The sequence below is a fragment of the Scyliorhinus torazame genome, chromosome 4 (genome assembly GCF_047496885.1).
Source record: "Scyliorhinus torazame isolate Kashiwa2021f chromosome 4, sScyTor2.1, whole genome shotgun sequence".
NCBI classification, from domain to species: domain Eukaryota; kingdom Metazoa; phylum Chordata; class Chondrichthyes; order Carcharhiniformes; family Scyliorhinidae; genus Scyliorhinus; species Scyliorhinus torazame.
In genome coordinates, this window is record NC_092710.1 from 306897750 (window position 1) to 306912869 (window position 15120).

The following is a 15120-nucleotide window of genomic DNA, read 5'->3' on the forward strand; positions in this document are numbered from 1 at the left end:
GGGGTGAACGTGCAGACACCGCACAGACAGCGACCCAGTGGGGAATCGAACCTGGGACACTGGCGCTGTGAAGCCACAGTGCTAGCCACTTGTGCTACCCTGCTGCCCGCATATTTTTAGTTCTCCTTTGGATGGATTCTGAATATGTCCCAATCTTCGAGGCTATCACTGACGTTTGCCTCCTTATATTCTTTTTATTTCAACTTGATACTTTCCTTAACTTCCTCGGTCAGCGATGATTGGTTTATCCCTCTTAGAATCTTTCCTCCTTACTGGGATACATTTCTGCTGAGAGTCTTGAATATCCTCCTTAATGTCTGGCTCTGCCTGTTTACTGTATTTCCTACTACTCTATCCGCCCAGTTCACTTTAGCAAACTCTGTCCTCATTTCATTGTAATTCCCTTTATTTCAGTTAAACACTGGTGTGTTGGGTTTCCTCAATCACTGATGTTTGTGGAGCCTCCTTCCACTGTTAATTGTCTACCACCATTTGTGACCAAACGAGGCAGGGCCTCAGAGCTTTGACCTGATCCATTGGTTGTGGAATCGCTTTGCTCTATTACAGGCCGCTTCTAGTGTTTAATGTGCATATAACCCCGTATTGAAGCTGCGCAGCCTCCTGCCATGCTCTCCTGCATTCCTCACTGAACCAGAATTAATCACAATGGTAGAATGGAGGGACATGCCAAGCCATAGGCTTCCAGATGGCGATTAAATTCTGCTGTTGATGGCCAAGAGTATTATCTCATGGATGCTCCTTTTTGAGCTGCTAGATCTATTCTGAATCAATCCCATTTAGCACATTGGTAGTGCCAAAAAACATAATAGATAGTAAAGTATCCTCTGGTGTGAAGAGGGTGTTTTGTTTTCATAAAGACTGAGCAGCGATCATTGCTTTTAATACCGATATCTGCAACAGGTAGATTGGCAAAAGTGAAGTCAGTTAGATTTCCCCCTCATTCTGCTGCCTCACCACCTACTGGTAGTGCAGTCTAGCAGCTGTGTCTTTCGGGACTCAGCCAGATTGGTCAATAAATGGTGCTACTGAGCCACTCAACAAATGGACATTTGAAGTCCCCACTCGAGTACATTCTGTGCCCATGCCACCCTCAGTGCTTCTTCCAGCATAAAGAAGCACTGATTCATCAGCTGTGATAGGTTGATCTGGAATCACTGTTGAGGTCTCTCAGGTCCTCTCCCTCCAGACCGTACACCATTGGTGGGTCTGTCCTGCCGGTAGGGCAGGACATAGCCAGGGATGGAGGAGTTCAAACATTGTTCAAGTTTGATTTTGTCAGGCGATGACTTCAATTCTGGCCCCATGAGGATTACTCATTTTAATCACTTCATTATTGGTAGCTGTGCCTTCAATTGTCAATTGAGTATTGAACTCCCTCCACAAAGCATTCTCTCGCTCTCTTCCTTTAAGACGTTTCTTAGGGCTACCTCTTTCACCAAGTGTTTGGTTATTTGCCCTAATAGCTCCTTATCTCTCCCAGCTCGGTGTGGTATTTTAATAATGCTCCTGCAAAGCATCCTGGACGACTCTGCTATGTTAATACATTCAGGTTAACAACCTCTCAATGTCAGCCATTTGGACATCAGACATAAATCGCAAGAAAAAGAGGGTAAAAAAGGCAGACAGAACTCTGTTGCGCCACATTCGTCAACAGGTCACAAAAGAGTAACGATTAATCACTCACCCAGATGGTCTGGACCAAGTTTAAAAGTTCTTTCTCTTCATAAAATCAAAATATCTAGAAGCATGTTTGAAAATTCTTCGCAATTTTAAGTTTAAATTTATAATTAAAAAATAATTTTAAATGCCCAATTCTTTTTATTCCCCCTCAATTAAGGGGCAATTTAGCATGGCCAATCCACCTACCCTGCACATCTTTGGGTTTGGGGTGAGACCCACCCAGACACAGGGAGAATGTGCAAACACCACACGGACAGTGACCCAGGGCCAGGATTGAACTCCGGTCCGCGACGCCGTGAGGCAGCAGTGCCAACGACTGCGCCACCGTGCCGCCCTAGTTCAAATTCAACACATGCTATGGCTGTAGATTTTATGGATTTAGAGCATTGGTGAGGCGGTCAAGATATCATGCGTCCCATGTAAAATGACTGTATCAGGCTCAAGAGCTGACACTTCTGGAAGGTGGAGAATTGAAAGCAGGCCATTTGAACGCATTAAGGTTTTAGCAGAAAATGGGGTATGGTAATAGGGGAGGCAGGAAGTGTTTACGGTGGAAGTAGGCTTTCTTTGATAGGGAATCAAATGCTCAGCTCCAGGTTGGCAAGAATGCCGAGGTTGCACACATTCTAGTTCAGCGAATGGAGTAGATGGTGGTGAGGGTACATAGTTAGAGGAGGAGGTCAAGACAACGGCAATTGTCCGACCAACATGTAATAAACTGAAAGTTCCAGCTACCCAAGACAAAGCACCATCCAAGACAAAGCATCCCACTTGAGCGGCGCTCCAAACAGCATCTTAAATATTCAGTCCCACCACAACTGGTGCACGGTGGCAGAGTGTACAGCATGTAGAAAGATGCATTGCAGCAACGCACCAAGGCTCCTTCAACAACACCTTCCAACCAGTGTCCTCTACCACCTAGAAGGAGGGGAGAAGACACAGGGGAACCACTACCTGCCAGTCCCCTTCCAAGCCACTCACCATCCTTACTTGAGATTATAATTGCTGTTCATCATGGTTGCCAGGTCAAAATCCTGGAACTCTCTCCTTTGCATCGCTCTGGGTGTACCTAAACCATATCATCGAATTTACAGTGCAGAAGGAGGCCATTTGGCCCATCGAGTCTGCACCAGCTTTTGAAAAGAGCACCCTACTTAAGCCCCACCCCTCTACCCTATCCCTGTTATCCGCGTTACCCAGGAACCACACCTAACCTTTTGGACACAAAGGGAAATTTATCATGGCCAATCCACCTAACCTGCACATCTTTGGACTGTGGGAGGAAACTGGAGCACCCGGATAGTGACCCGAGCTGGGAATCGAACACTGTGCTAACCACTGTGCTGCCCACCAAGAATGTGGATCACCATCATCTGTTCGAGGGCAATTTGGAATGGGTAAGAAATGCTGGCCTGGTCCATGCTGCTTAAATTCCACGAACGAATATTGTTTGTGATTTTGATTAGTTGTTTTGGTGAAGTGGTACGAATGAAATTCAACATCTTCAGGAATGGCGGGCGGCACAATTTCACCATTTTCTCACAAAGAATTTGGAAAGATCGCCACTTTAAATGTTGCATTTTAAGGTAAATATTTTTGGCGGGGAAGGCACTGATGTAGAGAGCTAAACATTGAATTCTGTTCCCTCAGTAAGCAATAAGTGATTTATTAATTTGCCTCAACAGTCAATAAACATCTCACACCCATTGTACTGGGAGGTGTCTGGGTCGAGTGCTCAGCAGAGACTGTCTGACATACCGCCTTTCATGTTGGCTGACAATCACTGACAGCTTTGGCTGAGCTCAGATAGGAAAGGCAGGAGCGTAGGCAAATTATTTAGCTTATGCCATGCAATGCGAATGCATGCAGCCTGTTCATTATTGCAGTACCTCCATGCCTAAAATCAAAGGCCTCCCAAATCCTGGCAAAGACCCAAAAAATACCAAGCTACCGGCCAATGTCCCTGCGTTAGTACATTTCAAGCTAACCAAGTACTTCATCCTACAGCGGTTTTCAACAAGGAAGAAGCACATGAGTAGTGGCATTAACCACTTTCATTGAAAATGACTTTCAGAAGAATTTTAAGATGAAATTTTTCTTGACCTCACTGCCGGGTACGATACAGTCTGGCACACTGGCCTATTTGTCAAAATATCAAGAATTCTCCCTCCCTGGGATACTGACTCCATTGAACGGGGTGCCCAAGACAAATGATTCAGGGTATATCTATATAGATGACACGACTAGCGCCTGGTTGAAACAGATGACTGGGATACTCCATGGCTCTGTCTTAGCCCCCATCTATCATGTACAATTTTTACTTCAACAACCTACCTCACCAGCCCAATCCTGGAAGTTTAACCAGATAGATGACATCTGCTGTGAGATACAGGTGCTGCTGACTATCCAAGCTCAAAAACGCATTAAATAACGATATTGCAAAGCTGGCCGACTACTGCAAGACACTGCCTACAAACCACATTCATATGTCAACATTCATATGATGGAAGTCAACATCACCCTCGATGGCCAGAGACTGAAACACAATCTTCATCTTGTTTATGTAGGCAAATCTGTGAAGTGCAATAAGAGAAGTGTAGTAATATCAGGGGGTTTTAACTACCCCAACATTAGCTGGAATAGTTTTGTGTGGAAGGAATGAGGGAGCAGAATTCTTACGGTGAATTTTTGTGGCCATATGTAGCAAGTTTAACAAGAGCCTGTGCAGTTCTGGATTTAATTTTAAGAAATGAAGCTGGTCAGGTGGAAGGAGTGACAATGTGAGAGTATTTAGTGATCATAATTCAGTTAATTTGAACATTATGAAAAAAGACAAAAACCAAACGGAGCTAAATTCAAAACTGGGGAAGGACCAATTTTATCAACCCGAGAAGTGATTTAGTAAATTTGAAAGTAAACCAGTGTTAGGGCAGTGGGATGCATTTAAAGGGGAGATCAAGAGGCTCACTGTAAATATGTCCCCACAAACAAAAGGGTGGGACTGCCAAATCTACAGTTCCCTCTATGTCCAGGAGCTTACATGGTAAGAAAGTAGAAAAGGAAAAGGTTATGTCAGACACCAAGAACTCAATCAGAGGGCCAAGGATATAGAAAGGGGGGTGAAATCAAAAAGGAAATTAGGAAAGCAACAAAGGACATGAAAGAATATTGGAAAGTAAAAACAAGGAGAACCAAAGATGTTTTGTCAACAATCCCAGAGGTTAAAAAGTTGGACCCCTCAAAAACCAGAAATGTACCTTTTGATCATGAAATAGAAGAGGTAGGTCATTCAGAATGATTTGGATGTAAACGTAGGGGGAATGATCAAACGTTTCGCAAGCAACACAAAAATTGGCCGCATGGTTGACAACGAAGAGGATAGCTGTAGAGTGAAGGAAGATATCAATGGACTGGTCAGGTTGACAAAAAAACAGGCAAATAGAGGAATGGAGAAGTGTGAGGTGACGCATTTGGAGAGGGCAAAGATATTACACAATAAATAGGAGGAAACAGAGGTGGAGTGGAAAGGATGGATTTTGGAGTGAACGTCCACAACCCTGATGGTAGCAGGACAGGACAATAAAAGGTGGTTAAACAGGCAGCATATGGAATATTTCCATTTGTTAGCCAAGGTATAAACGAGCAGCGAGGTTATGCTGGAACTTTATAAATGGGGAGGCGGTGGCATAGTGGTATTGTCGTTGGACTAGGAATCCATAGACCCAGGATAATGATCTGACGACCCGGGTTCAAATCCCACTATGACAGGTGATGGAATTTAAACTCAATAAAATATCTGGAATTAAAAGCCTAATGATGACCGTGAAACCATTGTTAATTGTCGTAAAAACCCATCTGGTTCGCTATTGTCCTTTAGAAAAAGAGATGGCAGAGGCACAGTGGTTAGCACTGCTGGCTCACAGCTCCAGGCTCCCGGGTTCAATTCCAGCCTCGGGTGACCATCTGTGTGGAGTTTGCACTTTCTTTCCATGTCTGTGTGGGTTTCCGCTTGGTTTTCTCCCACAGTCCAAAGATGTGCAAGGTAGGTGGATTGGCCATGCTAAAATTGCCCCTTAGTGTCAAAAAGGTTAGGTGGTGTGACTGGGTTACAGAGATAGGATGAAGGTGTGGACTTAAGTAGGGTGCTCTTTCCAAGGGCTAGTACAGACATGATGGGCCGAATGACCTCCTTCAGCACTGTAGGGATTCTATGATTAGTTTGGCCACAGCTTGAGTAGTGCATGTAGTTCTGGTCACCTCATCATAGAAGGGATGTAACTGCATTCGAGCTGGTACTGAGGAGATTTACGAGGATGCTGCCAGGACTGGAAAAATGCAGCTCTGAGGAAAGATTGGATAGGCTGAAGCTATGGAGAACAAGGGAGGCTGAGGGGAGATTTGATTGAGATGTACAAAATTGAGAGGTCTGGGTAGAGTGGATGGGAAGGGACTTTTCACCTGGAGTGTTGTGGGGGTCTGGAACTCACTCCCTAAAATGGTAGTCAAGGCAGAAACCCTCAACTCATTTAAGAGGTGCCTGAATGTGCAGCTCAAGTGCTGTAACCTATAGGCTCCAAACCAAATGCTAGAAAGCACGTTAGGCTCGGTGGTTTGTTTGTCAGCCAGTGCAGACACAATGGGTCAAGTGGCTTTTCTATGCCATAAACTTTCCATGGTTTTATCTAGGCATTGTCCTTGACAGAACCTTCACACCGAGATTGTGCACAGTTTTGGTCCCCTTATTATTGTACAGTTTTGATCCCCTTAGTTGAGAAAAAAATGTAGTGGCATTGGAGGCAGTTCAGAGGAGGTTCACTAGATTGATTCCAGAGATATGGGGTTTGTCATTAAAGGGAGAGATTGAACAGGCCTACAGTCTCTAGCGTTTAGAAGAATGAGGGGAGATCAAATTGAGGTATTCAAGATGTTAAATGGTGTGGGTAAAGTAGACGTGGAACAGATGTTTCCTCTTGTGGGGCATTCTAAAATGAGAGGTCATAATCTTAGGCCAAGAGGTAGCAAATTTAAAACAGATTTGAGAAGCTACTTCTCGGGTTGTGACCGATTTTTCATTAGTAATGGGTTGAAGGATTATAGAGAATGGGAAGGATGGTGGAGTTGAGGTCAGGATTGGATCAGCCATGATCACACTGAGGGTGTTTACGTTCAGGAGGCTAAATTGCCGACTCCCACTCCTAATTCATGTGTTCTAGGGAGGCGATGCTCTGGCTGAATTTGCAATCCAGCATTGTAGGTAACAGATGAGGAACAGATCAGCCATGATAGAATGGTTTGATTTGATTTATTGTCACATGTACCGAAGTACAGTGAAATGTATTTTTCTGCAGCCGAGGGAATGTACACAGTACGTACATAGTAGACAAAGGAATAATCAACAGAGAACATTGACAAATGGTACATCGACAACCAGGGATTGGTTACAGTGCAGAACAAGGGACCAAACAAAGCAAATACATGAGCAAGAGCAGCACAGGGCGTCGCGAATAGTATTCTTACAGGGAACAGATCAGTCCAAAGGGAGGTCGTTGAGGAGTCTTGTAGCTGTGGGGAAGAAGCTGCTCCTATGTTTGGATGTGCGAGTCTTCAGACTTCTGTACTTTCTGCCTGATGGAAGGGTCTGGAAGAAGGCAATGCCTGGGTGGGAGGGGTCTCTGTTGACAGTCAGAGAGATCTAGGTGTACAGGTCCACAGGTCACTGAAAGGGGCAACACAGGTGGAGAAGGTAGTCAAGAAGGCATACGGCATGCTTGCCTTCATTGGCCAGGGCATTGAGCATAAAAATTGGCAAGTCATGGTGCAGCTGTATAGAACCTTAGTTAGGCCACACTTGGAATATAGTGTTCAATTCTGGTCGCCACACTACCAGAAGGATGTGGAGGACTTAGAGAGGGTGCAGAAGAGATTTACCAGGATGTTGCCTGGTATGGAGTGCATTAGGTAGGGGGAGAGGTTGAATAAACTCTGTTTGTTCGCACTGGAACGACAGAGGTTGAGGGGCGACCTGATAGAGGTCTACAAAGTTATGAAGGGCATAGACAGGGTGGATAGTCAGAGACTTTTTCCCAGGGTAGAGGGGTCAATTACTAGGGGGCTTAGGTTTAAGGTGCGAGGGGGCAATGTTTAGATGTACGAGGCAAGTTTTTTTTTTTTTTTTTTTTATATACACACAGAGGGTAGTGGGTGCCTGGAACTCGCTGCCGGAGGAGGTGGAAGCAGGGACGATAGTGCCGTTTAAGGGGTATCTTGACAAATACATGAATAGGATGGGAATAGAGGGATACGGAGCCCGGAAGTGTAGAAGATTTTAGTTTAGACGGTTGGCACGGGCTTGGGAGGGCCGAAGGGCCTGTTCCTGTGCTCTACTTCTCTTTGTTCTTTAAAAGTTTTTACTAACGGAATTGAGTGACTCTAACCATCAGTATGTTCACTTGTTGCGCAATAAAGCAGCTTAGTAAATACTGACCTAATTTTACAAAGCATTATCTCATCTATCTTTTAAACATTTTGGAAAGGCACATGGTAGTAGTGGTGACAAGCAAGAAAGACACATATATCCAATTCAGAGCACAAGGGCTCATTTTTGTTATAACCCTGAGTTATGCCATCATTTCAGGATACGGTGGTCGTGCAAGTCAATCCCAAAACATGAAAGAGAAGCTCACGGATTTGACTGATGCTCTGTCCCGGACCCAGAGAAGGCATTAGGTCAAAACTCAATGACGCTGTTCAAGGATTTATTTTGAAGAGGACAGGTAGGTCAGAAATGACAGTAATTTTAATGAACAGAGAAGGAAAGAGCTATTTTTTTCTTATATAAAAGGACAATTCTTGAAGAGGGAAAATGCACAGGGCTATTAAGGGGTGGGACTAATAGATAGCTTTTACAAAAAACTAGCACAAGTTTTGATATGAATAGCCTCCAACTGTGAATGACAGGCAAGCGAAAGAAACACCTACAACATCAGTTAGCATGGGGGTCCAGAAAGGAGGTCAGGCAGAGAGATCAGTGGAAATGGAGCTGAATGTGCGAGGGGTGAATTTCAGGCATGGCATGGGGGAAGAAAGGCTGGTAATGGGGCAGGGTTTTAATACACAGAAGTTATATGGCAGGGGTGGAGTAGTAGAGGGGCTGAACCGAATTCAAAGCAACAGTTTTGTGGTCATTAAAGCCTTGATACAAGGACAGTTTCAGTTGGTGCTCAATCACAGCGCGTCGTGACTTGGTAGTCACAAGTCCCAGTTTGGGGCTTAAGCACATAAATCAAGGTCAACTCCACTGCAGCATTAAGAGTACTGCACGGTAAGAGGAACCATTTTTTTTTTTAGAAAAGGCGTAAAATCAAGGCCTTATGGTGAACTATTTCAAAGAAGCACAGGGGAATTATCCTGGGTAATATTCATCCCTCAATCAACATTACAAAAACAGATAATCTGGTCAATATCACATTGCTTTTTGTGGACGTTTCCTGTGCAAAAATTGGCAGCTGCGTTTTCTATGTTACAACAGCGACTACACTCAAGCGGCCACAGAGAGCACTTCTAAAGGCATCTGGTGGTTGTGGAAAGTGCTACATGAATGACGTTATTTTTTTGAGGAACGGATTTTCCCCACAATGAATGTTGTTTAGAACTTACTGTTCCACTACATAACCATTTCTCTGGCACTATGCCTGCTAGGTGTGCTATTGCAATGAAATGTGCCATTCCATATAACGGACCTGCTGTCGGCACCGCAAATAATAATGATAATAATCGCTTGTCACAGGTAGGCTTTAATGAAGTTACTGTGAAAAGCCCCTTGTCGCCACATTCCGGCGCCTGTTCGGGGAGGCCGGTACAGGAATTGAACCCCGCTGGCCTTGTTTTGCATTACAAGCCAGCTGTTTATCCAATGTGCTAAACCAGGCCCTTATCAGGAAGGTCCAGGAATGTCTCATGCCCAATTGATCCCAGGGGGGTACTCTAGTATGGCAGCAATAGGGAGCCACAACAGGTCTCAGTGCCCACAAGCTAGGAAGGAAAAACAGTCAACCAAAAAGATTCAGCTCCCAGTGACCTTTGCTGAAAACCTGCACGAGTGGCAGTAATGATATGGGTTCGGTGTTCATTGCCAAGATTCACCAAGAATTGACAATTGCAAAGAAATTTCAGTACATAATCAGCAATCTGACCCAAACAGTCTTTAATGTGTTATTCTGTATACACATACGGTCTCCATGTATCTTTAATCCCCTTAAATACTGACCTACCTGTGGTAGTATGTATTAGGGGTCATGTGGGACTGTGAAGCCGTGATGCTATTGGCTGACAGATCCCGGGTCCTGGTTGGCTGTTGACCCCTAGCTCCGCCCTGAAGGCGGAGTATAAGAACCAAGGCTTCTCCCCGCCGCTCCAGTCTGTTGCTGAACTGCGGGGGAACAAGTCACGCTTAATAAAGCCAAATCGACTTCATCTCTATTCGTCTCTCTCGTAAGTCATTGTGCGCTACACTACCTAACTTTGTCTTGTAGGTTGACAGGGACTCTTTCTTCACAAACATCACACAGACTCTCAACCACTTGTGTATACTCTTGTGTTAAAGTGTCAGAGAGTCACTGTCCAGGAAACCACTTTCTTGGTCATAACATTTAAGAACAAAATGAAAATTAGGAGAAGGCAGAAGAAGGTATAAACAAAAATAAAATGTTGAAGAAAGGGAAACCGTAGAATTACGCAAAGGAAGGCCAATATGAAGAACAATCCTATGTTGGCTTTCAACAACAAATAAATTAGAGCAAAATACACAAGTATAAAATATTACAAGACCTCTAATACTAATGCAATACAAGCAGAAAATTCAATCAATTGATTCCAGGCACCCTATTTACATTGCACTCTAGTTTAGTCAGTCAGGTCGCAGTTACCGAATGCTATTTGCAAGTTTTTCTATATTCCAAGATCTGTATCAAGTTAGCACATTCACAATTCAATTTGAGTCATGCCTCCTTCTGGCCAACCACAACTGAATGCACATCAAGCAAAAAGTCCATAAAATCACAGAGCTCAGTTCACACTGTGGGAGGATTGGACCAGGGGCGTTGATGGGCAAAAATTTCATTTCTTTGGCAGGGTTGAGAAAAAAAATGATATTCCTACAAAGTTGTTCTAAATTCCTCAACCACAGTCACTTGAGGACTGCACGATGCAACTAATTAGCTGCCAATTAGAAACGCCATGCAGACACTTGCCTGGACACCCAATTCCTACCACAAGTTTAAAAATTCAATAATTTCAGAAATAAATTTCATAACAGCTTCAATTACAGTAATTTGCAGCATACAAGTCAACCTAGTATACAAGAGAACTCCAAAAATCATGTTTTTGTAGATATGCAGCAGGTATATTCAGGGTGGCTGCTGCCTCACAGCACCAGGGACCCCGCTGCAATTCTAGCCTTGGGTGACTGGTCAGTGGAGTTTGGTTAGGTGGATAATCAAGCTAAAATCACCATTTTGTGTCCAAAGATGTGAAGGTTATCTGGGGTTGCAGGGATAGGATGGGAGTGGGCCTAGGTTGGGTGGCCTTTCAGAAGTCCTGATTGCAGACTCAGTTGCCAAAGGGTGTCCTTCTGCACTGTAGGGATTCTATGGATTGGTTAACCACAGCTTGCTATACCAACGTCAGATGCAATTTTTCACCCCACAATTGCAGGTTTTACTTACCAGCACTTTATATCTGGGCACAAGGGTTCAAGTAGGCAACATGAGCTGTGTCGCAAAGATGCGCAGAGTGTAAGGCACACACACTGTTTACTTTGGCAACCATCCACACAAGCAGTTCACTTTTATACATGACATACAAGTCAACCCTAATTCTGGAGGGCTTTTGAGTCTGCACCCATCCTCCAAAAAAAGCACTCCACCGAAGTCCACTCCCCACCCACCGTGTTCTATTCCCGTACCCTAACTTGAACATCCCTGGACACCAAGGGGTAACTTAGCATAGCCAATCAGCCTAACGTGCACATCTTTGGACGTGGGAGGAAACTGAAGTACCTGGAGAAAACCCACACAGGCACAGGGAGAACATGCAAACTCCACACGACAAGGCCGGAATTGAACCCAGATCTCTGGCACTGAGAGGCAGCAGTGCTAGCCACTGGACCACCAAGCTACCCTGTGCAAGACCTGCTTTCAGGTTAATGTTATGACATTACAGTAACAGAAACTATAGTCAGCAAGAAGATATTAAAACCAATGTAAATTACAAGATACCGCCAAAGCCTACTCTCACTTTGCTATTTAGTGTCAGGAAACAAAGTTCAGATTCTACATTTTCATACTATCTGTTTTAGAAAATTTACACAAATCCACCAAACGTGGTGTAATTTTACTCAGACTACAAACCAATTTGTGCCCCAAATAATGGCATAGAATAATAGTAAAGTTCAGCATAACTAAATGTTCTTTAAAAGGTGGGAGGATCCAAAGATTTACTTTCACTAACGGAATGCAACCCATCAATTAAACAGTGGCCGTGAATTTCATGAACAAAACTTCTACTTGGCAACAAGGTAGACCGTAAGACTGGCTGGATATAGTTTTTTTGCTGCGAACATTTTCTTCAGGTCCAATGCACACGGTGAAAGCAAAGAATGCAGAGATCAGAGCGCTAATGTACAGATTTCAGCAAGTTATTCCCATCTCCAATTTAAAACAAATAAGAGTCCTTCCTCAGGAGGAGGAATCACTGCCCCTCATCCTCGAGAGAGGGGGGGGGGGGAATCATGTTGATAAAATATGATCAAACATTACGAGGGGAGAATTAGCATCTCAATTCATCAACAGTAAATGTACAACTGACATCTGCAGCAGCAGATCAACATTTGACAAGCGTGGCAGGGTTTTTGACCAGTAAGGCAAGAGTAGCCTACAGTAAATATGGCAACTAAAAAGTCAACACTTTCATGTAATTTTTTTTAAATTCAGGAAGATGTGTGCCACACCTGTTTTTTTTGTTATTGAGACAAGTGGGGGGGGGGGGGGGGGAGGGCATGGCAAAGATCCTGTTGTTTTATTATCCTTTAATCTTCCCATTTTTTTTTAACTAAAAGGCAGCCTGTGCAACACTCTTTGTAACGATTCAAATAGGGAGCTCGCTGGCATGGTGATTCAAACAAACTGATTTAGGGCAGAGAGGGGTTGGCGATGGGGAGGGGGGGGGACTTCTCCGCACAGTTAAATGCAAAGATCTGCACCTTTCTCTCCTTCCCGCCACGTCCAGACCAAACGGGACCGTTACAACAGTTTGCGGCAGAGATCAAACGGCTGCGGAAGACACGCGAGGCTAAGACAACTCGAACACCCCCCTCCCCAAACACGGTGGGTGGCCATGCACATTTCATACATGTCTGCAAATATATAAACCGCGATTATATCCCATATGTTGCACACACACACACACACAGCCCCTTTGCTTCATGGCTGCCCGCGGCTTTGCAGCAAGGGCTGGACAAAATGGCAAGCGCTCAATGGGAGAGCGCAGGCTGCCGGCCGGCCGGGCAGCCAGTCCACCCAGCCTCCCGCCAGCAGGGAAGGGCTGCCGGGGCTAACACATCTCACATCACCTTGTCAACCCAGCCCCGCCCCGGGGGGGGGCTTTGCCTTACCTGCAGGTGTGGGCCCGAAGATGCGAACCACGGGCACCCTGCTCACCTCGCTCTCCCGGAATTCCGAGAAGCAGACGTCCAGACCCTTGACCGGGCTGGACATGTAGTAGTCGGCGGTGACAATCCTGACTGCGAACATCCTCAACGCCGGCTGTGGGGGGGGTGTGCGCGGGGTGAGGGGGGATTTATAAACAGCCCCCACACAAAAATATCCAGGGGGAGGTGGGGATCAAACTGGGTGTCCGCAGAGTGTGTGAGGGGGGTCAGGCTGGGCCGCCGGGGCTATTGGCAGCAGCAGGTCGGGAGGAGGCTGCGGGCCTGTGCACTGCCTGTGTCCATGTTGCCGTCCCCATGGCCCCCGCTCCCCCCGTGCCTCGTCCTCCGGGCCGCCTGGCCCATCGCTCCTCAGCCCGGCAGCGAGCGGCCGTGTGTTTATACAGACGGCGCTGCTGTCACTCACAGCCCCACCCCCTCGCTCTCTAACAGCTGCACTGCAGCATCGCTCGCCCGGCCCCGCCGCCAGATCAACAGGGGAGCCGAGGGGCGGGGCGCTCGCAGGATGTCCCGCCTCCCCCTCACACTTCCATTGGCTACTCCCGGCCGCCGGGCCCGGCCGCTGATTGGTCCAGGCTGAGGTTTGACATGCGGCGGACAACCAGCTCTGCCCGCCCCCCGCTCGCCAATGGCTTGGTCTCTACTATTGCGCAACCGCGGTTCCAGCTGCGCTGATTGGCTGCTTCTCCCGCCCTTCTCGCCCCCTTCCCTCTTGCTGGCTGGATTGGGCTGGTTGGCTGGACCGCAGCCTGGTATGGCAACTGCTCAGCCTGGTGTGGCAACTGCTCAGCCTGGTGTGGCAACTGCTCAGTCTGGTGTGGCAACTGCTCAGCCTGGTGTGGCAACTGCTCAGCATGGTGTGGCAACTGCTCAGCATGGTGTGGCAACTGCTCAGCCTGGTGTGGCAACTGCTCAGTCTGGTGTGGCAACTGCTCAACTTGGTATGGCAACTGCTCAGCCTGGTGTGGCAACTGCTCAGCCTGGTGTGGCAACTGCTCAACCTGGTGTGGCAACTGGTCAGCCTGGTGTGGCAACTGCTCAGCCTGGTGTGGCAACTGCTCAGCCTGGTGTGGCAACTGCTCAGCCTGGTGTGGCAACTGCTCAGCCTGGTATGGCAACTGGTCAGCCTGGTGTGGCAACTGCTCAGCCTGGTGTGGCAACTGCTCAGCCTGGTATGGCAACTGCTCAGCCTGGTGTGGCAACTACTCAACCTGGTATGGCAACTGCTCAGTCTGGTGTGGCAACTACTCAACCTGGTATGGCAACTACTCAACCTGGTATGGCAACTACTCAACCTGGTATGGCAACTGCTCAGCCTGGTGTGGCAACTGCTCAGCCTGGTGTGCCAACTACTCAACCTGGTATAGCAACTGCTCAGCCTGGTGTGGCAACTGCTCAGCCTGGTGTGGCAACTACTCAACCTGGTATGGCAACTGCTCAGCCTGGTGTGGCAACTGCTCAGCCTGGTATGGCAACTGCTCAGTCTGGTGTGGCAACTACTCAACCTGGTATGGCAACTGCTCAGCCTGGTGTGGCAACTACTCAACCTGGTATGGCAACTGCTCAGCCTGGTATGGCAACTGCTCAGCCTGGTATGGTAACTGCTCAGCCTGGTATGGTAACTGCTCAGCCTGGTATGGCAACTGCTCAGCCTGGTGTGGCAACTACTCAACCTGGTATGGCAACTGCTCAGCCTG

The 15120-nt window shown here is 46.5% G+C and overlaps 1 protein-coding gene across 1 annotated transcript in view; it reads right to left on the reverse strand.

Moving 5' to 3' along the window:
• Positions 1-13859, reverse strand: part of rev3l (REV3 like, DNA directed polymerase zeta catalytic subunit) — a 259050-nt gene extending 245191 nt beyond the window's left edge. The window contains exon 1 of the mRNA XM_072500038.1: positions 13370-13859. Within this exon, the coding sequence (XP_072356139.1) occupies positions 13370-13508 (139 nt within the window). The 5' untranslated portion in view covers positions 13509-13859. The remainder of the gene's footprint in view (positions 1-13369) is intronic.
• Between the last annotated feature and the right edge of the window lie 1261 nt (positions 13860-15120).